Below are 22,358 nucleotides of genomic sequence, written 5' to 3' on the forward strand. Positions count from 1 at the left end.
AACTAATGTGAGGTTAGAGTGACGATCGAAAATTCAGATGCAGACAGAAATAAACGTAAGTCCAGTTGCATAAGCATAAGCGTATTCTCCAAAAACATAAAGTAAAGTGTTGCGAATTTGAACTAAAAACAGTTTGTGAAATAGAAAACTTCAGTTCAAACCATAAACAATTTCAGTGGGTAAAATTAAAAATGACAGTTTTGAACATTTCCTAGTTTAAGAATTAGTTTAGTTTCGATGTTCGTAATATAAGTTAATTTGTTTCATAAAACTTTTAAAACATTAATAATTGATTAACCAAATACTTTTCATATCATGTTAGATAGAGTTAAGGAATTTCTCCGATATTTAGTCATGTAAGTCTATAAAAAAAATCTAGTTTCTGTGTTTATCACCATATTGTTCGGAATTTCAAAACTAATACTTAATAAATGTCATATTGAGAAAATAGTTAAAATTTTGCTTTTATTCAATGCTTCTTACAAAAAAATGAATAGTAAAGGTAAATTTAAAATCACATAGAACCGCTTCTCTGAGGTAAGGACTCATGCTGTTAATCGAACAAGTGTTTTTGAGGGACAGTGTAGAAATTATCAATAAACATTCCTATCGACACTGTTAAAAATGAAACGAATATTCAAAATTACACAAATAATATTTAATCATTACACAAACAAAACACAAACAAAATCAAAAATAAAAATATTAAAATAAATATTATTATTATTATTATACTTTTTCTTCGAAAATACCAGTTTTTTCAAATTTTTCCTATTTTTTACACATTGTTAAATCTCTAGAGGCTGCTAAAGATCGGCACACCACAATGAACCCAATACCGGCTAAAGAAACCGAATACGAATTAGCGGCGGATGACCGTCCGCGGGATCGGCGCGAAGCGGAGGCAGCCGCCAACTTCTCGGTTATCTGCTCACAAAGTATTCATATAATGTAGCCGGTACGTGCCCATATCGGGACGGCGATGGGAGAGTTCGCGGGGTGGTTGTTAAGGACCTGGAGAAAGGAGGTCGTTGGGGGGTTGCCTCAGAAGTTAGGGTTAGGAGAAGAGTTGGTAAATTTCTTTATTTGAGGGTGAACAAATTCTCGGATTTTTTACATCAAAAGAGAAAAGAATCCCGTTTCATGGTAACCAATAGAGAATTCGACAATTTGTCAGATGACATACTAACATTATTTTGCCCTGCGAAATCTCCCTTTAAAATTTCCTAACGTATTTTGCGAACACCCTGTATAGCACATAAAATAAGACAATAAGTTGTCCAGAAATACATCCACTAAGGGCACGCCCATGCTTCTCTACTTTCCCCATTCTGGTGCTACCGTGTTTTCTCTCAATGCTGGTCCGCAGATTGGCGTGTCTGTTTTACATACGCGAAGGACGAATACGGAAGTGCATTTCGTTCCGCCGAAGCCGCCTACCGTGAAATTGATGAAAATTGATGTGACGTAACGAATGTAGTGAAAACAAATCTGGGCTAGATTCAACTCTCTTAGTAATCCTCTATTGACTATAAACGCCCGTGGGTTATTTACGACACATGCCATTTATTACAACATGTAAAATACTGCGAAGAACGGACAATAATTGTAAACTGTTGTAATTATCGTTTTCCCTAGAGGTTATTTCCAGCCTTGCAGTGTTAGTTCAGGGATATGAGGAAACCCTTACCTGGTGGCGACTGTTGAGTAGCCAAGATCTGTAGTTTTTCATAAAATTTGGGTGAATTTTAGTATATGCAAAACCCACACACCATCAGGTGAGGTTTTTTAATAATTAACAATAAAAGGTCTAAAATAACTAGGGTTTCTGATTTCTCGGCCTACTTTTTTTCTCGGGACTCGAGAATTCTCGATTGGGAATTCTCGAATTCTCGAGAAATTTCTAAAAATTTAAGTCATAATTTTGGTATTGCAATGCGAAATATAAACATGCTATTATACTTAACAATCATCATTAACATTTATTATTTATTCAGTATTTTTATTAATTACTTATATGTTTCTACTTCTACTAACAAAACTAAATTAAACTTTGAGTATCTTCTTCTTAAAAACCTTTAACTTGTTTTTTTATTAAACACTTTCATTATACTTATGTTTATTTCAATGTTTTTGAATCGTAGCTTTCTTCCAATAATTATTAATAATCATTAATCATGCAGTCTTTTAATTAAACAAATAGTAAATAAGGAATTTAACCGAAGAAATCTTAAAAAAAAACAAGCTTTAATTTAAAGATATAGAAGCGTTCTTCCTATTAATTTATCACTTATAATCACAATCTTTTAATTAACAAAATAAAAATAAAATAATCAACTAAAGGAACAGGAACTAAATATTTTCAGAATCAACATCAACATTAGGTATCTGCTTATAATATAATTTCTACACAGACTTATAACTAGGTACATTAAAAAAAAATAGAATCATAAAGTAAACTAAAGCCTTAAAAACTTAAAATAAATAAATCATGAGCTAGTCGAGAAACCACTTTAACCGCTCAGTTATTTGTCGAGAAATTAATTGAACGCATGAACGAAACGAACTCCAGTCAAGACCTTAAGACGCGCGTTATTTTTAAATTTCTCGATTTCTCGACACTTTTTTCTCGTCTCGCGTAAGGCCAGATTTCCCGGGAAATCTCGCTTCGAGAAGTCTCGACCAGAAACCTTAAAAATAACCCAAAATATCAATTTTTTGCCTACCAGAAAAAAACGATAATTTTTATTGTAATGTGAAAGTAACCAACTTGTAGGGAATAAAAAAACCTTTAAAATGGCGTTTTTTAAAATCCGATACGATAATTTGTTGCTCGGGAAATTGCAAAAAACTGTCAAAATTCGATTATTACTAATTAAACAATAAGTTTTGCAAAAGTCAACCTACGACTTTGATATTGGATAAATACTTGGCTTTTATAGTCCTTAATATGTTATTAAAATTTCAGACCGATTCATCCAATAGTTTTTGCAAAATTCTAAATGTTTATCACAGAGACATTATTTTTGCGATAACTTGACAAGCAAAATTACCAAGATATTTTAATTCTGCGGGTGTCATATGAAAGAGAAACACTTCTTTTATTGGAAGAAAGTATTTTATTGCAAAAAACACTGTCATTTTTGTTTTATAAACAATTAAAATAAATTTGTTGCTAATATATTTAGAGAGATTATTTTTCCATATTCGTAAAGCTGGTATTTTTACACAAATTAAAAAAAAAGTTGATCTAACTTGATTTGAGGCAAAGTTACACTTTTTTTAACAAATCACAGCTACTTTGATAATAACGATTAAGACTTCTAATAAGTGCCATTTCGAAGATAAAGAGCTAAAGTTTCTATGTGAAAATTTTGAGGACGATAGCTTTGTAACAACATATCTGAAAATGCTCCAAATAATGACTTCGATACAAGATGACTGTGAGTCAGGGGAATCTACAAATCCACGAACAAATTGATAGAGCAAGTTATATCTCTGGAACTTGTTGACCGATTTTGATGTTTTTTTTTTTAAATTGGGGTACCTTCTTGCGTACATCACAAATATGCATTTTGTTAATAAATAAAAATTTAAATTAATCCAGTAATTTGTTCAAACATTAACAAAATTATTTTTTTGCAAAATATCAACATCTTTTGTAATTTTTTGTAAAGAAACATTATAGGAATGATTAAATAACATTTTTTAATAAATTAATATTGCGATTAACTAAGTATTTTGTTGAAACTTTTACCAAAAAAAATCTAAATTATCAACATTTTCGGAGTTATTTTGACGGGAAGTTATAGATATAGGTTCAATTTTTTTCTGATTGATAAATTAACATTTAAATAATTGATCAGATTTCGAGGAAAAAATGTATCTGAAGGTTTCTTGTCCAAGCAACTTTAGTCGATTTGATAGGCAAATGCCTATTTATTCAGCATAACTGTGGTTTCCATAGTGCTCTTATTATCGCGGTTTATTGTTTGCATGTCTTACAAGTGTTGAAATATGTGCAGCAATGCGGAGTTAATGTTTTAATTAATTTTTAATACTAATTAATAAATACATATACTGATTACATTTAACGATGGTAGGAATTAATAACATTAAAATAAAATATCTTATAAATTATAACTACATAACTTGGACAATAACAGACAAATCCGCAGACTCACTCGCGTGTGTGCGCGTAAGCGTGCGTGGCCTGCCTAATAGCCCAGAGAAACGGCTATTAATAAACTGCGCCATCGACAGGACGAATTGATTCTCTGGCCGAGCAGTCCACGGAGGCCCCATTCCCAAAGAAACAATAATACAGCACCCCAAAATCCTTAATCAATATTACTCAGGAGAAGGGTGCTCTGTCGATGTTTCAATACGGCATGGGAACAATGAAATGTAAGAGGCCCATAAAAATGTGGTTTCCTTAAGCTTTCCAGTTCCCTTTGCGTCTTTCGCCTGCCTGAGAAAGACGCGAGCAACCTTGGCCTCGATATACTTGTACATTCTGTAACGATCTCTACAACGATTCACCCTGAAGGACTTTTAAAATGAAATAAAGGAAACCTAAATATAAGAAAAAATTCTTCAAACACGACTACCCGATAAGGTCTATCTATTTAGAACAAGGATTTGCTAATGAATCAGTAGAATTAGACGTGCGAAAAAATGATTAGCAGAAGTATTTTTTTACACACAGAACGGATTTTTAATGTCTGCTGACTTACCGCAATAATAAGAAGAAACATTTTTGGAACCGCTGATTCTGTCGATAGTTCGGCTGACTGTTTAGAAGTGTTTACACAAATCGCTGTACATACTGATTAGGGTGGCCTAAAAAAAAAACGAATTTTTTTCTTGTCATGTGAAAATATGTTTTAAGAGCCCTCTCAAAAAATCAGCTCAAAAATAATTTTTTTAGAGTTCGCTGAAGATTTTTAAAAATTTCCAAAATCGTCAAAAATTGTTTTTTAATTTTTTTTCTCGTTATTTTATCATTTTCTAGGTTGAAAAAATTCTCGATTCTGAAAATTTCAAATCGATATTTTAATTTCTAAATAATTCTATAATAATTTCTAATACGTAATTATTTTAACTTTAAAAGTAGTGTACCTGAAATGTTTTCGAGCGACCTCTAAAAATAAATATTAACGAAATAATATTTTTTTTTATTGAATTTGATGAACAAAAGAATAGAAATAAATCACGAGACACTTAAAAAATTTCTCGAGGCAAAATTTACTACCGCACTGTGAATATCAATATTTACAATTTTTTCATTTTTTAAAATTTAAGTGTGATTTATTTCTATTCTTTTGATCATCAAATTCAATAAAAAAAATTATTATTTCGTTGATATTTATTTTTAGAGGTCGCTCGAAAACACAGGTACACTACTTTGAAAGTTAAAATAATTATGAGTGACCTTTGGAAATTAAAATAGATTTGAAATTTTCAGAATCGAGATTTTTTTCAACCTAAAAATTGATGAAATAACGAGAAAAAAAATAAAAAGAAAAAAATAAATTTTTGACGATTTTGGAAATTTTTAAAAATCGAGCAACCTTTAATTTTTTTTTGAGGTAATATTTGAGGGGGCTCTTAAAACATGATAGACTTACATATTTTCACAAGAGACACGAAAAAAAAATATTCGTTTTTTTTGTTTGGGCCACCCTAATACAGAAATACAATATCCGAAGTCAGAAAGTTCCAATTACAGAATAAGGCAAAATAGAAAAACGAAACCAAAATACAAAAAAAATAAAATAAATACAAACAAGTACCGCAAGACAAAATAACAAATCAAAACAAGATGTAAATAACATATAGAACTAGATTTGGACATATGGTAAACACACAAATTTATATGTAAATCATAGAATGAAAAAATACACTACTATAGAAATTAAAGGAATAAATAATTTTCATGAATTTTTTAATGATTTTCGAATGGTGAAAAATGGTCTTTAATTTCAAGATTTTTAGACAAAAAGTTTGTTTAAGTCAAGTTTGTGCATTTTTTTCAAATTGATATCAAGGATGAAGAATTTTTTTTCTTCGAAAACCAAGACAGTTTCTTGTGGATAATTTACTCAAATTTTCAAAACTGTCCTTGGATTTACTTCGCAATAATTTCTTGCAAAGATACCGATGATTAAAGACAAAAGTATAGTCGGACGGAAACTTTGCAAAAATTGAAGCTGAATAAATAAGCTAACTAACCCTGTATCGATTAAGTTTGAAAATATTTTAGAGCCAATGAAGTCCTAAAAAAAATAATTTTCACGATATATTTCCTCTGATTGCTCGACAACCGTGTCTCAAAAAAAAATGTGTCTAAAGATCTTAAAATGAGAGACTTAAACCTCAAAGGTCACACTAGTGCGAATTCGCACCAGCGGTTTTTTCCTTCTATAGTCCAAACAGTCGAGCTGTACCACAGCACGCCTCCGTTTGTTATTGTCGGCCAAACTACAGAGTCGGAAAAGTTCGATCGGTAAGAATTCTCACTAGTGTGACTTTAGTTTGGCTGAATTTATATCATATAATCTAGAAATAAAGTGAATTGAAATGCAAGTTTACGATTTTTTTCACCTCGTTTTACGTCAAATAGACTAGAACATTATTTATTTAGTTATACAATTTTTTAAATATTTTTTTCCATTATAGTATAATTGTAACATGTATTTGTCAATATTTATGGATAATATTAGTTAAATTATTATTTTTATTCAAAAGAGTGCAAATTATACCTACATCAATTTACAGAAAAGGAGCCAAAAATCACAACTTCAACAAATGCCTATATTCGAGATGGAAAAAATCGATAATATAATTTTATCAATATGGGGTATTATTTTCTTAAAAATATAGACTTTGAACTTTAAAATCCTTTATTACTTTGTAATGCAGAGAGAAAGCTAGAATTAAAAAAACCTCTCCAAATTTGTAATCATCCTGTATGTAACGTATGTATTATATACAATTAAATATTTCTATAGTAATACCTGAAAAAATATCCTTGCTATAATTAGACGTATATAACTCAATTAATATATACGTTATCATATTAGGCAACACAATTTAGTATTGTAACATGTATAAACCCATGGCAGTTTGTCTAACCCTAAATTCTGTTCTCGTTGCTTTGTCCTACGACCCCTCGACATTAGGTGTTTTACTCGAAACTTCCGGTACGGTCGTCATAACAACAATTAAACCAGATGGATTTAGTAGCGACTGTATGCGACACATCAATTGAATTGAACCAATAATAGAATTAAAAGACTTGTAAAAGTTGATTCACACGCTATTAGGTAAATTTAGACCTAAAGCAAGTATATAACAATGGCTTTCAACGCTTTTTAGAGGGTCAGTGAATATATTTCAATTATTGTACTGCTTATATGCTGCTACTTAATAGAATAGAAATTTATAAATTAGGGAGCTTCTATATATAACAAGACAATTTCATGATAAATGGTACAATAAGGCTTATGATTTTAAGGAAGTTCACTTTCTCTCGTTGTATAATGATTTTTTTAAACTGCAATTGGGATTTCCTAGAAAACTTAACGAAGCAAACAACGCAGTTGAAAGTTTCTATGCCAGATTCTGTGATATTCTTGAAAGGTATGTTCCACCATACAAACATTTTAGTCACACATATCCATCTTGGTATACAAATGAAATTAAAATAGTCATACAAGATTTAAGCTAAAATAAGTAATTTTTCATAAGCCTCAACATTTTTTACACAAATCGGTTGCAAATCTGTTACAGAACGACACATTAAAATGCATAAAATGCACGAGACTGACTCTCTGACTAAAAGTCATTCTTATCCAGAATAGCACATTTTTAATTTCGTTTCCTTGAAGAAATGTAGGAATCAAGCATCTGTTTTTATACATACTTGCACTACACTGCAAAATTGACCGCTCTGAGCTTCTGTCTTACATAAATATACTGATCCCTAAAGTAACCTCTAGATATTAATATTTTTTCGCAATACGCAATTTTAAATTTGGATCCTATCGTCACAAGTACTGGTCAGGTCTTTGTCTCTGGTTATATAACTGCAAGTGACCAAAGTCGACGTTCGATCGCCTCTAATGGAAACGCGTTGAACCAGTACGATGTTGGCTGGCGATCGGCCTCGTTCGGGTGGAATAGTGACGATTTTTGGAGTTTCTTCTTCGGTAAACGACGTTGTCTGGTTCCTAGGTCTTCTCCAACGTCATCCTCGAGCGTATCCTGGCTCTGCAATATCTCGGTGGTGGTAGAAGCGTTTAGATTAGAATTCGAGGCGAAATTTAGTATTCATTATGACGCAGACGGAAAATTAGACGCTTCCTAAAACAAAACGAACACGCAGAGTAGTATAAAACGATGGCAGATATCTCGCGCGACTCTATTTACATAATACCTTTAGCGTTCCACTTCTTATTTGGAGAATTAGGCCTTATATGCCAAGAGTCGTATGAATATTACCACCATCACGGACCCAGATGGTTTTAATCGCGATCATGTCTGCCGAGAACTGCGGGTCGTTCGTTTAGTACTTCTCCAACAACTTTCCCATGTAAATAAGGAAGTATAGTGTGTCCTGTCGGGCCGCATGGGCCTTATTTGGAAGAAAGAGAACGTGTGTAGCGCTGAAAGTACGCAACCCTGAACAATAACCTCTGGTCTATTGGAATATTACAGTGGCGGCGTGTGCAGTTGATACGTAACCTTGTTTTGGGAAAATATCGTTCTATTTTTAGCTGTTCTGCCCTGTACACACAGAATCCTCAGGTGACGAAACAAACGATTTTCAGTGAAACTGTTCACGTGAACATAGTGCATAGAATATTTAATTCTCGAGATAAAAAATATTTAAAATTGAAATCAAATATCTCTAAGGCTTACAAGTTCCTCAGCTAGTAGCGGAGATACAGGAGATCAGGACCTCGAAGATTGAATATTACGAGACCTTCATTAATGTTTTTAATTCCTAGAAAAATGTGTCTTTCCATTTTATTTGAAGAACGATAGTTGAATAATTTGAAAATAATTCTAAAACAACTCAAATACTACATAATGTGCCGAAAGTTAAAAAAGTAATTGATGTAGAAATTCTGAATCTTCTAATCTAAAGGCATATCTGTTAAATAATCCATATTATCATCATTCATCATCATCATCATCGATCATTTTTTTGAACTTTTAATATTTTACACTGTATTTAAAAAACCTGTCACCAAAAAGTCTCAGTTTTTATTTGAAACACGAGTAATTTTTCAATTATGTTTAACTAATTTAACTGTAAATATTTCTTAGAAGTACCGCTAAAATTTAAAAGTACTGATCGATATTCGAAACAACCAGTGACGTTGAAATTTTGAAGTTTCCAGGAGTACCAAATAGAGGTCCAATATTTTCGGAAAAATTGGGCGCCGAGAAAAACATTTCTCCCCAGAAAAATTAAAAAAGGAAGCTTGATTAATTGAACTTTTGCCAATTTAAACAAAATATTTTATACAGGGTGATTCACAAATGGTGACCAAAAATGAAATATTCTTTGGTGAATTTTAAGAGGGGTCTTTCCTGTAAAGTTTTTATCGAGGACGTTAAAAAGATACAAGGTGTTAAACTCAAACATGTTTTTAATTTTTTTAAATAATTTAAGAACTAGTAAGTGAAATAATTTGAAATTGGGGCACATGTATTTATGTAAACATTGTCCAAAATCTGAGGGCCTTTCCTAAAGTTTACATATTACAGTGGCGGAGATACAGGGTATTGGTGGCATATTTTTCTAAGTAAAATAGTACGCCACTGTTTTACGGCAACAACCATAATATTTTCGGATTCGTCTTTCAATTTTCTACAAATTACTACTCTTTTATGTTTTTGGAAAAAAGCCTGATTTTCGAGTAACATTTAAAACCAACTGAAAAATTCGATATTCGAACATACTTAATGCTTTTTAAAATTACATAGTGGCCTGCGATAACAACTTTGACATTCTGAGCAGTTCGAGAAAGAATAAATAATGTTTTTCATCGGATTCAAGCAACAATAAATTTCGAACAAATTACATGTTCGTTACTAAAAAGATGTCGGGTCTGTGTTCGTGGAAATGGAGGTATTTTTGAGTATTTAAGTATTCAAATAAAATCATTCGAATGATGACTAATGTTATTAATTTCTTTATTCGATTAAATAACCGAATGATTAGTGCTTGTCATGTCATTTAAGTAAAACTGTTTAACATCCTGTATCTTTTTAACGAAGAGTACTAGATAAAAACTTTATAGGAAAGACCCCCCCCTTAAAATTCACCAAAGAATACGAGGTTTCATTTTTTGGTCACCATTTATGAATCATTCTGTATATTTTAATAAGCAAATTTTAGAAAACTCGCTTTTAGAGGAAATTGATAAAAATTTTCAATATTTCAGGACGTCCAAAGAAAATTTGGTTAAAAAACCACTGCTGTATTTTTTAGTCTCATAGAACTGATATTTTGTGCGTTATTTACTCATGAAAAATTAAGACTTCGATTTTTTAATCTGTTGTTTTAAATAAAATATTGTTTTAAATAACATATTTACCTTTTGATAATTTGTGCATGAATCTACTAGTACTAAGAAGTATTTTTTCAAGTAAGTATTGTTTTCAAGATCTTCAATTTTTCAAATTTTTAGCCATGGAAAAACAACTTTTTACAATTTTTTCGTTTTTTCCCAATTGTTACATTTGTGTCTCCGCTACTGGTATATAACAAAATATTTTTCATTTCAAGGATTTTTTTTCAATTTTGGTACACTTCACTATAGGTAATAAAATGTACCTGCGGAACATACTAAACATGGGTTACGAAATACTAAAAAATGGAATTTGTCCTTCAAGATAGATTAAAAATTTGATAATTTTTTTATTTGAAGTTTTTCAAACAGCTTAAAGTTAAGACTATTAGAAAATCTTACGAAAAGGTCCTTTGACTTTGAGTCGAAAAAACAAATGTTTTCGTTTATACATGTATGTAGCTTCAACCATGGTTAAAAATAACATATTTGTATAAACGAAGTAGGATTAGAGCATCATAACACAAATTACATGAGCAAGTCCAAACCCAAGGGACCCATATATCATTCCGAAGGAATTCGATGAGCTAACACGATCCTGTAGTCAAAATTCATGACTTTCCCATGAATTTCAGAGAAAAGTGATTTTTTTTGGGTGAAAATTGGCCCAAATGCGGGTCAAAAAAAAAAAACAAATAAAATCTGTTTTAACTCACATTTAGTCCAATTTTCATCCAAATATTGGATTTTCGAAGAAATATCAGTCATGTGTCAATTTTACTCAAAATACTCGAAAACGATATAAGTATTTGGACAAAATTTAGGAAAATATAAGTTTTGGATAAATTTTCAGCTAAATATTGGATTTTCTGAAAAATATCGAACTATTGGACTTTTTTTGTGTGTGCCTGTGGCACGTTGCGTTTACTGGAGAGTACTTCACAAAGTCAGATTCCCAAATTTGTTCACAGATTGAACATACAATGAAACAAATACACTATTATTGATAGCTTCTGTAAAATACCCAAACAAATGCGAATATGAAGGGAAATATCCATGTGCGTCTTCCACATTATACAGACTTCATCTCGATGGCAGTTCCAAAGCAGTATGTTCCGTCAGCATTTCCATAAACGGTCCCTGAATTGGCGCCAGATCGTTTGATTCGTGCGCGAGACGTCCGCCTTCAGGCCCATGAAAAATAATGGAGGTAAATATTGTTTTTGGGAGCGGAAACGCGGAGTTTATAAATTGTTTTTATGGGGGACGGGAAATTTACAAATTACGCGGCTGTTTACGTCGGCAGTATTCGCCGGGGAGGGGGGTGAGCGCGTCCCGAGGGGCGGGTTACAAATGGCTACTAGATTCGAGCGCCTAAATGAATTCCGTTCTAGTTTTAGTAGCTTTGACTAGTAGAGAAGAGGGTCTGAAATAAAAAGTCTTACTTTTAGGATTATTGTAGTTGTTTTTTCGTGTTGATTGAACCGCCATGTACTTGGTCGGTTTTCAAGGGTTACTGCGAGTCTGTCATAGACAGAGCAAATCTGATAGACAAATCCAGAGCTTTTTTTTTTCGAGAAAATAACAATGGCGCAAACCGCATCTCTCTATCTGTTACCATTTTCGAGCTACAGACAGGGCTAAACCAACTGGTGCCCTTTTCTGGTTTCCCATTCAAGATATCTTAAAAATATATTTTTAGTTTTTGTGACATGACATTTTTTTTCATATGGAACATCCTGTATTTTAGTTCAAAAACGGAAAGAGGGCTAAAATGCATTACACAAATATATACTTTACTTTTGCTGCCATAGTATTAAATTTTTCGTAAATTAGTAATGGAATGACAAGCAAAAATTATGTTTAAAAACAATATACACATTTTAAACTTCCCGCCAAACTAATGGTCAAGAGACAGCAACATTGATAAAATAGAATACGGACCATGTAAGATTTTCTTACCTTTTGAAAAACTTAATAATGCCAAATGACGGGCCAACAGCATTCGCGCGATTTTCTAAATTCGTCAAATTTGACATTTTTCCAGAAAATGCCGGGAATGCTCAAAATTACGAAAAATGTGAGCGAGAAGTTTCAAAAGATTTTATTTCAAACTTCTAAGTACAACAACAACCTGGTAATGATTTAAGATTTTCAATAATAACAGCACAAAAAAAAAGTGACAGTTCCGAAAGCCAAGACCATTTTGGGGTTGCTGAATCCAAATCCGGTATCCGTTTGACACGATTAGCTCTGGTTTAAGGTCAGTTCAAGGTCAAATGTTTTAAGGTCAGTTCAAGGTCAAACGTAGAAAATCAATTGTCAACAAACTAAACCTGCGTACCTATACGTTTTTGGGGTCGAAGAATCCGAATCCGGTGTCCGTTTGACTCGATCAGATCTGGTTTAAGGTAAATTCAAGGTCAAATATACAGAATCAATCGCCAACAAACTAAACCTACATATCTATACGTTCTTAGAGTCGCCGAATCTGAATCCGGTGTCCGTTTGATCCGTTCAGATCTGGGTTGAGGTCAGTTCAAGGTCAAATATAGAGAATCAATTGCCAACAAAGTAAACCAATATATCTATCTATACGTTTTTGGGGTCGCTGAAACCGAATCCAGTGTCCGTTTGAGTCGTTCAGAACTGGGTTGAGGTCAGTTCGGGGTCAAATGTAGAGAATCAATTGCCAACAAAGTAAACCAATATATCTATACGTTTTTGAGGTCGCTGAATCCGAATTCGGGGTCTATTTGATCCGATCAGGTATGCTAAATACTCTCAAGTTCTAAACTCAAAACAATCAAAGTAAACATTTATGGGTATTATAATTTGAGTCACAAATAAGATAGTAGTATTAATAAGCTTATTTAACCTTGAACTGACCTTATCCCAGAGCTAATCGGGTCGAACGGACATCGGATTCGGTTTTAGCGACTTCAAAAAATGTTTAGATATATTGATTTACTTTGTTGGCAATTGATTATCTACATTTGACCTTGAACTGACCTTAAACCAGAGCTAATAGTGTTAAAGGGACACTGGATTCGGATTTAGCGACCCCAAAACCGTATGGATACCACGATCTTGTCTTTCGGAACTGTCACTTTTTTTTTGTGGGTCTGTATCGACTTAATTAGCCGTCAATGTAACATTTAGAAATAATCGATATATTTTTTCGAATATTTATGAAAAATTTACTCTTTCTTACGATAGTTATTCGGGTTGCTATGTATAAGCCACGGCAAAACAACCCGACAAACCATCGTACTTTTTTAAAGGACACTGTATGTTTCTTTATTACTTCTTTTCCATTTCACCCCTCCATCCTGTACGTTAGACTCCGTAGAGGAGTTCTGGGGCGCGGAGCGAATAAATTCCCATTAACCGCCCCGGAACGAGATGCCGAAAGAAAGCGGCGAACATTTTTACGACTTCAATTCCGCCTAAATATTATTTCCTGCCCTCGGCTAGCGTTTCCGGGCGCGGCGGCCGCCGGAGCTGGAGAATTCTGTTACGACAATTTCGTCGGGTTAATATTTAATTTTTATTTCGCCGCGTTGCTCTATTTAAGGTCTCGGGGAGGAGAAAGTGACGTCGCGGCGCCGGAAACGAACAGTTCACTCAGCGACGCCCGATACAAGTTTTTATTTTTAATTGTATTGGCCTGCGGGGACGTCGCTATGGTTTTTATTCGAAGATTTCAACTGCTTTTAAGCTACGGAGTGGCCGTGGTGAAATAAAACCGCATCAAACTGAACATCCTGTACAGGGTGAATCTTCAATATGTACAGAGTGACCAGAAATGAAGATTATTACATTACAGGCAAACGGAAAGAGAAAATAGGAAACCGCAGGTTGGAATCTTTATCGGATGATTTTTTTCATTTTTTCATTAAAATTCCATCTCGGTAAGTTTATAGCGTTAAGGCCTGTGACGTCACGGAAATTAGACATCGATAAAACAAATTAACCCAAATATGATATTTGGAGCTGNTGTCAAGAAATGTTTCATATAAAAAAATAATGTAAATAAATATATAATATAACCCCGCTCCAAAAAAGGTCAAAGCTACAGCATGAAACTTTTTTTTATTTTATAGTGTATTTTTCTGATAATTTATATATATTTTTTTATATTTTTTATTTTAAATAAGTTTTAGGGGTGGCCTTTTCTACCCCTTACAACCGAAGGGGAAAATCAGAAAGTTTTTACAGAGTGCCTTCTCGATAGCAGAAAACGTTGACTTAATCTATTTCTGCCACTTTTTTGGTATGTCAGAAAAAAATTTAAAACAATTTTTTGGCCTTTCAGTCTTTAAGGGGTTGTATCTTCGTAGAAGATGTTCAATTGAGATTTTTTTATATGAAATACACACCTTATGTTTTCGACAGGGAATCATCCCCTGAATTTTTTCGCAGTTATTTATTTACACCCTGTATGTACAGGGAGGACCATTTTAATCTATGCACCCAAATTTCTCCGTTCCTAAGCGAGATACGGAAAAACGATTTCGACAAAAGTTGTTCAGGACAATGAGGGTCACCCATCTGTGCAACTAGCTTTGACCTTGAGATTCATTTTCAAGGTCATTCATAGGTCTCAGTATTTTTAAAATACCCCTCTTTTTGACACCGGATTTTACGTCCGAAATGATATTTTCAAGTTTGTTTTCGTGACCTTGAAAAGGTCAATTCAAGGTCAAATGCTTTTAATTTTTTGGAGAAATAAACGTTGTGAAGCTTTATAGGAAATATAGAACACTACCTTAACAATGTCGACCTTGAAGTCGTTTTCAAGGTCATTTAAATGTCTGTGTTTTTTAAATAGAAAACTTTGTTTTTGACACCGAATTAAAAAAAAAGTGAAAAATTTAACGTCAGAATTGATAATTTAATTGTTGTTGTACTGACCTTGAGAAGGTCAAATGTTGGAAATTTGCTTGCTATTTATTTATTTAATTTTTTGGGCAGATGTAACGTTATGAGGGTACATTTGAAAGGTAGATCAAACTCAAATTTGATAACGTCCTTGACCTTCAGGTCAATTTTCAAGGTCATTTGAAGGTCCCGGTGTTTTTTGACCTTGAATTCTCGAAGATAATAAATTTGAAAATATAATTTCGGACGTAAAATTTCCCGCTCTTTTCGTATCCGGTGTCAAAAATAGGGGTTCCTATTTAAATTAATAAATACTCCGACCTACAAATGACCTTGAAAATGAATCTCAAGGTCAACGCTAGTTGCACATATAGGTGACCTCCATTGTCCTGGACAACTTTTGACTAAATCATCTTTCCTATATCGCTTAGGTACGGAAAAATTTGGGTGCATAGAATAAAATGGCCCACTCTGTATATTTCCGATTCCTTTATATGTATTTCTCTACTATACATTCAAAAAACGGGACAATGTTGCCTGAATGATAAACGGGCATGCTAGAAACTATCCCTATATAAAATCTCCATTCGAGTAGTACTATGAGGAAAAATCGATTTTCCGGCCGACGGACTTGAGCGTAGATTCTAAGGGGTATCGACATATACGTCGTACGAGTTTTCCTGGAAAATTAATCACCTCGATAAGGAACTTTATGGGTTCAGTTAATCAGTCTTGGTGCAGTTTCACTACGACTTTTTGTTAGTTACAGATAGTAAACAGATAGCGATCAAATTTGGAGCGATGTCTTTCCATCAGTGTAGGGTGCTGGGACAGGAACTTACGGAACGGTCAAAAATGTTTTATAATTGGTACTAAATCATTAAAACTATATTAAAACATTCCCAGACGTTACATATGAAACATTTCTAAAATTATACTGAATCGGGAATTCCATATTTTTGATACTAATCACACGAACTTACTACTACAGTCATAAATATTTTGTTTTCAATTTGAACAAACCTGAAAATTTATGGTAATACTGATAATGCCCCAAGGATCAACTTTGAGGCCCTAGCTTTATGTGACGGGTCATAATGATCATTGAAATTATTCGTTTCAGAAAAATACTCACTCTGTATTATTCCCTTGATTCGATCCTCTCCTCAAAGCCATGGCGGCACGTGCCATTCCACCTGAAACAAAATAGATACTGAAGAAATGCATGGACGTCATACACACGCAATTAATTACGTAATATCCGCACGATAACAAAGGCAACAGTATACTAATGTGACGTGAACGTGAAGAGCATTCTGAGGCAGCGGCTCGCGCATGTCTCGGTTGACCCGTTTGGCACGCAATTTAATCGCGGCTCTCTCTGACAGCCCTAGCCATAATTTCAATATTTCGAATCACAACAGTTGTTTGAACTCTTGAAAATTTCTTTCGGATACTTTGAGGTTAAAAAATCCGAAAGGATCCTTAGTCTATTCATTATTTGTAAAGTTATCTTTAGTTTAGTGAAAATCTTTAATAGCGCAATTTTTTACCTTTCTTTTAATCAAATTTCTTGCATTGAAAATTTTTTTCATCCAGAAAGGATAAGAACGTCTTATAGAGGATTGTTTGCAGTTTTCAAAACCATGCTTAGATTTTCTGTACAATCATTAGTTTATGAGTAATTATTTTTCAAAGCCAAAAAGGTCATTTTTACTTACAAAAATGTGCGAATAAACACACATAAGCAATTGCAAAAGTTTTAAATAAAAAAAGATTAAAAAAAGGGGCTCCGTTTTTGGTAAATAACTCGAAACATATAAGCGTTAACGTCAATTATTTGAAAAGATCCTAAAAGAAGAAGAAATTTCCTATATCTCCCGAATTTCTATCGTTATTTATAATCTTAATTTAATGTTGAAAATGGGGCTCTTAGCGTCAAAAGCAATGCACATACGGCGCCGCGAAACCGACCTTAAAACATATTTTTTTATGATATTACATGTTCATATAAAAATTTCAAAAAATTTTCGTATTATTAACATTTGAATAAAAAAAATTCCGTTGAGAAAAAAAATTTTCATAGATTTTTCAACGAATAGAACCATTGTTAATCATTTAAAAATTTTAGAGTTCGCGTTAACATTCAAAGTCGGATAATTGTTTAAAAAAAGGTGCTACAATTATTTCACTTCGTGGAGACCTTTTGACAACTAAAATAATTTTTTAAGGAAAAATAATGTTGGCACTGTTTTTATGTTAGAAAGTAACATTAAAAAATATTAGCTAAAAAATTGTGTTTGTTTAGATAATTTTTATAAACAAATGCAATAATTATATTTTTCTATTATTTTTTGCATTTCATTCTTTATTATACGATTTTAAAAAAATAAACGTATTTGTTAATTCATGGTTGTTTAAATAATGTATTAAGAATCCTTTTCTTTCTCTAAATTCATAATTTGCAATTCTCCAAAAGATTACAGAAAACAATTTTTTTTGTTGAAAATGTATTTGTTTATTTACTTAACAATTTGTTATAAACAATCGTTAAAAGTGCAATTTTTTTTATTTAGAGAAAAAATAACAAAACGAACCATATAACACATGATTTCTTGTTGAACAATTTTTTTTTCGAGTTTTTACCGATTTTTTTTGTTTGGTATTCTCTGGAAGTCAAAGCCAGGCCATACGATTTGTTTACTTATAAATAGCTATAACTTTTAAACAATTAAAGATACAGTTTTGGACATTCAAGACAATTTTGTGGAATATTGATACTTATTTCAAATGAGCTTTCGACCAAGTTTGTAGCATTGTAGCTAAGACAGATTGTTGGAGACATGAATTTGTTTTAAAAAAATGAAGCTTTTCTTCATATTATTCAGTCTTTGACTGCAAGCAATAAAAAATCTATACAATAAATACCGGTTATTCGAATTGTTTAAACAATATAGGATTTTTTATTAAAAATCATGCAAATTTAATTGAATTTTAAATTTGTCTACAGTAAAGTAAATAAAAAAAACCCTTTTCGATTTCTTTTTTATACCTATGGCATTTATACAGGGTTAGTCAAAAGTATGGAAACCCTCAAAAATATCAGCGGGAAAGCATTTTTGGGTAAAATGGTAACGACAAAGGCCTCAGCATTTTTCACGGCACATCCGATGGTAACCTTGACCTTGAGGTCAAGGTTCAAGGTCATATCAAGTAATTTTTTAAAAATAGCGACCTACCTTTTCGACCCCGGGAAAGGAAAGAGCAGAAAATTATGCATCCGAATATGACATTGACCGTGACCTCAAGGTCAATGGTCATAGTTAGTTCAAGATCAATTGTTGATTTTTACTGCAATTTTTAATTTTTAACTACGGAATCAGAGAGAGTGGCAGTCTTTGAGTAGGTACCTGATGGTTTTCGTCTTGACGTCAAGGTCGAAAGAACATGTCAAGGTCATATCGCTTTTTGGAGTAGCGATCCCTTATTTCGACGCTAGAAATAAAAGAGCGTAGAATACTCCATATTATTATGATCTTAAACGTGACTTTAAGGTCAATAGCCAAGGTCAGGTAGAGGTCAAGTGATTATTCCGGCTGTCATTTTTTATTTTCGACGATGGAATAAAAGGCACTCACAATTTTTTAGTGACCTCAAGATCAAGGTCACTAAGGAATACCATCAGGTATCTACTCCCTCTAATTCCGTACTTAAAAATAAAAAATTACAGCAAAAATCAACATTTGACCTTGAACTGTCCTTGGCCATTAACCTTGAGGTCACAGTCGATGTCAAATTCGGATGCAGAATTTTCTGAGGTCAAAAAGGAGGGTCGTCATTTAAAAAAACCGACTTGATCTTGATATGACCATGAACATTGACCTTCACCTTGACCTCAATCGGAGCGCAGTGAAAAATGCTGAGATTTTTGGAGGTTTCCATACTTTTGACTAACCCTGTATGGATCTATCCTGCATCTACCATTTTTCTTTCGGATAAGTAGTGCATCATCTTCTACAACCGATATTTTTCAAGTGTTAAAAACACAAGCGGACCAGGCGAGGGGACCCAAACAAACCGGAACCGGCGACCGCGGTGCTAAATCCCATTCGAGCGACAATCCCTCGATTTATCACCGTCCTTCCCGAATTAATACGACATCGGGAACTGCAGGCGGGGTGCATAAAACGAGGCCCCCACCGCTGGGAACGATTAACGCGGATAGAAGAAAAGCGGGCGAGTGAATTCGGGGTGGTCACCGACAATGGGATAGTGGCACAGGTCCTATTCCCTTTGTGCTCGGCTGAATCGATAATACGTTTTAAGTCGTAGTGTCCGCGTCAGAAGTTCGTGAAATATTGATATACGGCCGTGGGGAGAGGGAATTAACAGTTGATAGAGTTCTAATAATGGGACACGTGGATCTGACAGCTTAGATTAGATATCGCTCGGTATTAGTTCTTTATGGCTTATTTCCCCGGAAAGTATAACGTAGGTGCATGGAAATAGGGGAGGGGACTTGATATTAGTCCCGTTTTATTGGATTTTCAAAAGTCAAACTCACTTTAGACGCAAATCCTTTACACAACCACTGTGATTATAACTGAGTTTAAACTTTGCGACTGTATGGGTGTTTGGGGAAAGTTTGTTTCGAATAGAACACTTAGGGCAGATTTAACAGCCTAACATTATGAAATTTTCCATAGCGCATCTTAGAAATAAACAATAAGACACTCTTTCTTGCTTATTCTTTTTATATTGGTTAAAACAAAATATTATACAGGTTCGGAAAGTCCCCATGGTTCATCGGCCGTTACGTGAGAGCGATAAAGTAAGTCATAGAAATCCGTAAGATAGAGAAGGATGGCTATAATGAAGGCGTCTCATAGTCGCCGCCCGTTTCGCCCTTCCACAAATAAGATCCACTTCCACTTGTAATTCAGGGACCGGTGGTCATCTTTGTTTTCGTCGTTTTCTGTAATAGATGTCACTACTTATACAATTCCGACTTCATATTCCGATATGACAATCTGTTAACAGAGGGCAGCACAATTTGTCGAAGGTGAGGCGCAGCCCTAGAAAGAGTGATGCCAGATCTACAGATTTTTTTGGAATTGGGGAAATAGGGAATTTTTCTTTATTTCTTGGGATTTTTAAGTCTTTAAAAAGTATACTTAAATAACAACTAAATTAACTTTAAATGCAGCTGAGCACTATACTCCATTTGAATAACTTCTCAGTAGGGGAAACAAGGTCACTAGATTTACAAACAGAGGTATCTACTAGCTACTGTAAAAAGTTTTCTTTGTTACGCGTTGTGCTGCCCTCTGTTAACGGATGGTATTAACATATCGGAATACCGAAGTCGAAATTGTATAAGTAGTGACATCTATTAAAGAAAAGCCAAACGACGAAAACAAAGATGACCACCGGTCGCTGAATTACAAGTGGAAGTGGATCTTATTTGTGGAAGGGCGAAACGGGCGGTGACTATGAGACGCCTTCATTATAGCCATCCTTCTCTATCGCACGAATTTCTATGACTTATTTTATCGCTCTCACGTAACGACCGATGAACCATGGGGACTTTCCGACCCTGTATATATTTTTTAGTGAACAAAAATTTCAAGGTCAAAGATGAAAAAGAATTATTAGCTACGTTTTGCTAAGAAGAAAACTTAGACTGAAAAAGAAATGCAAAGATTTTAAACAAAGATATTTGTTTGAAAGTTATATTTTACTATGCAGTACGAATGCACTGGCTCTTGTGGTAACACAAAATGGTCGTTATTCATTAAGCCGTAAATAGTTCAGCTATTAAATGTTTAAAATCGTTCATTATACATTTCAAAATGAAGCCAAAACTCAAGTAAATTAATTACATCGCATAAAACTCCATTTAGGAGGCACAAATCAATTTTTTTCAATAATGAACGAGACTGCGACAAGTCTATTAAACTCAAAGCGAACAAAACACCTCCGAATTTAATTAATAAGTGAAACCCCGAGGTCCATTTCGCCGCGCGACTTCCACGCCGTAGCTTTCAGAAATAATGAAAAACAGAGAGGAAGCCAAAACAACAAAAAGTACCCCGTTGCTCGTTTTGGTTTCGCGCAATTTTTTAGCCTTTAACAGCGATTGTATTTGAGGCAGGCACCTGCAAAAATGAAATGTGTATACAGGATTAATATTGTTTACCACATCTCGACGCCAGGGCTGCTCATTGGGGTTGTAATTAAAATAGCGCGGGGAATGGATTGCGTTTCATACTGCCGGGTATCAAATTTGTAAATTTGGCTTACGCCTCGTTGTTGCTCTCTTGGTGACGCAGGTGTGGGAGTCGTTTGATATTCTTCCAGAGGTGGGCGGCAGGCTTGCCATGGATAATCGAAAGTGCAAACGGCGTTAAGTTGAACCTCTCCCGAATGCTTTACGGAAAAGATAATGTTTACATTGTAAATTTCGAGGTGCAAAATGTATTTTTAGAAAAGTTCACAACGAACAATTTGTATAGTTTCAACATTTTGATCTGATTGCCTCTATTAGTTAAACAAACTCATAAATCAAACAAAAAAAGAAAAATATGGATGGTTTACACACGCCTTAAAAAGAAAAGGGCCTAAATTAGCGCCCTGTGGCACTCCAAAGGTGAAACATTATCGCGTAATTTATGCAATATATGCAAAGGGTGTTAAAAAGAGAGTGTAAAATATTTCAGGAGGTAATAGTATGAACCAAAATAAGCAGAAAAGTCTTAATAAACATGTGTCCGCAAAGTAACGGTTGCGGAGATATGGACCACTATTCGTTTTTCAAACATTTTATTTTATTAGGAATAAACGACAAAGGAAGCTTTTAACAAACAAAAAACAAAGTTACAAAAGGAT

General features: G+C 33.6%; 1 protein-coding gene across 4 annotated transcripts in view; it reads right to left on the reverse strand.

Annotated features, from left to right (window-relative positions):
- LOC108904534 overlaps positions 1-22,358 on the reverse strand; it is a 194,314-nt gene that overhangs the window by 159,729 nt on the left and 12,227 nt on the right. For all 4 annotated transcript variants that reach the window (XM_023455072.1, XM_023455071.1, XM_023455069.1 and 1 more), the window contains exon 2: positions 16,606-16,666. In XM_023455072.1, coding sequence (XP_023310840.1) covers positions 16,606-16,661 — 56 coding nt within the window. In that variant the 5' untranslated portion in view covers positions 16,662-16,666. The remainder of the gene's footprint in view (positions 1-16,605; positions 16,667-22,358) is intronic.

This window comes from Anoplophora glabripennis, unplaced genomic scaffold (assembly GCF_000390285.2).
Source record: "Anoplophora glabripennis isolate ALB-LARVAE unplaced genomic scaffold, Agla_2.0 scaffold112, whole genome shotgun sequence".
Lineage (NCBI taxonomy): Eukaryota > Metazoa > Arthropoda > Insecta > Coleoptera > Cerambycidae > Anoplophora > Anoplophora glabripennis.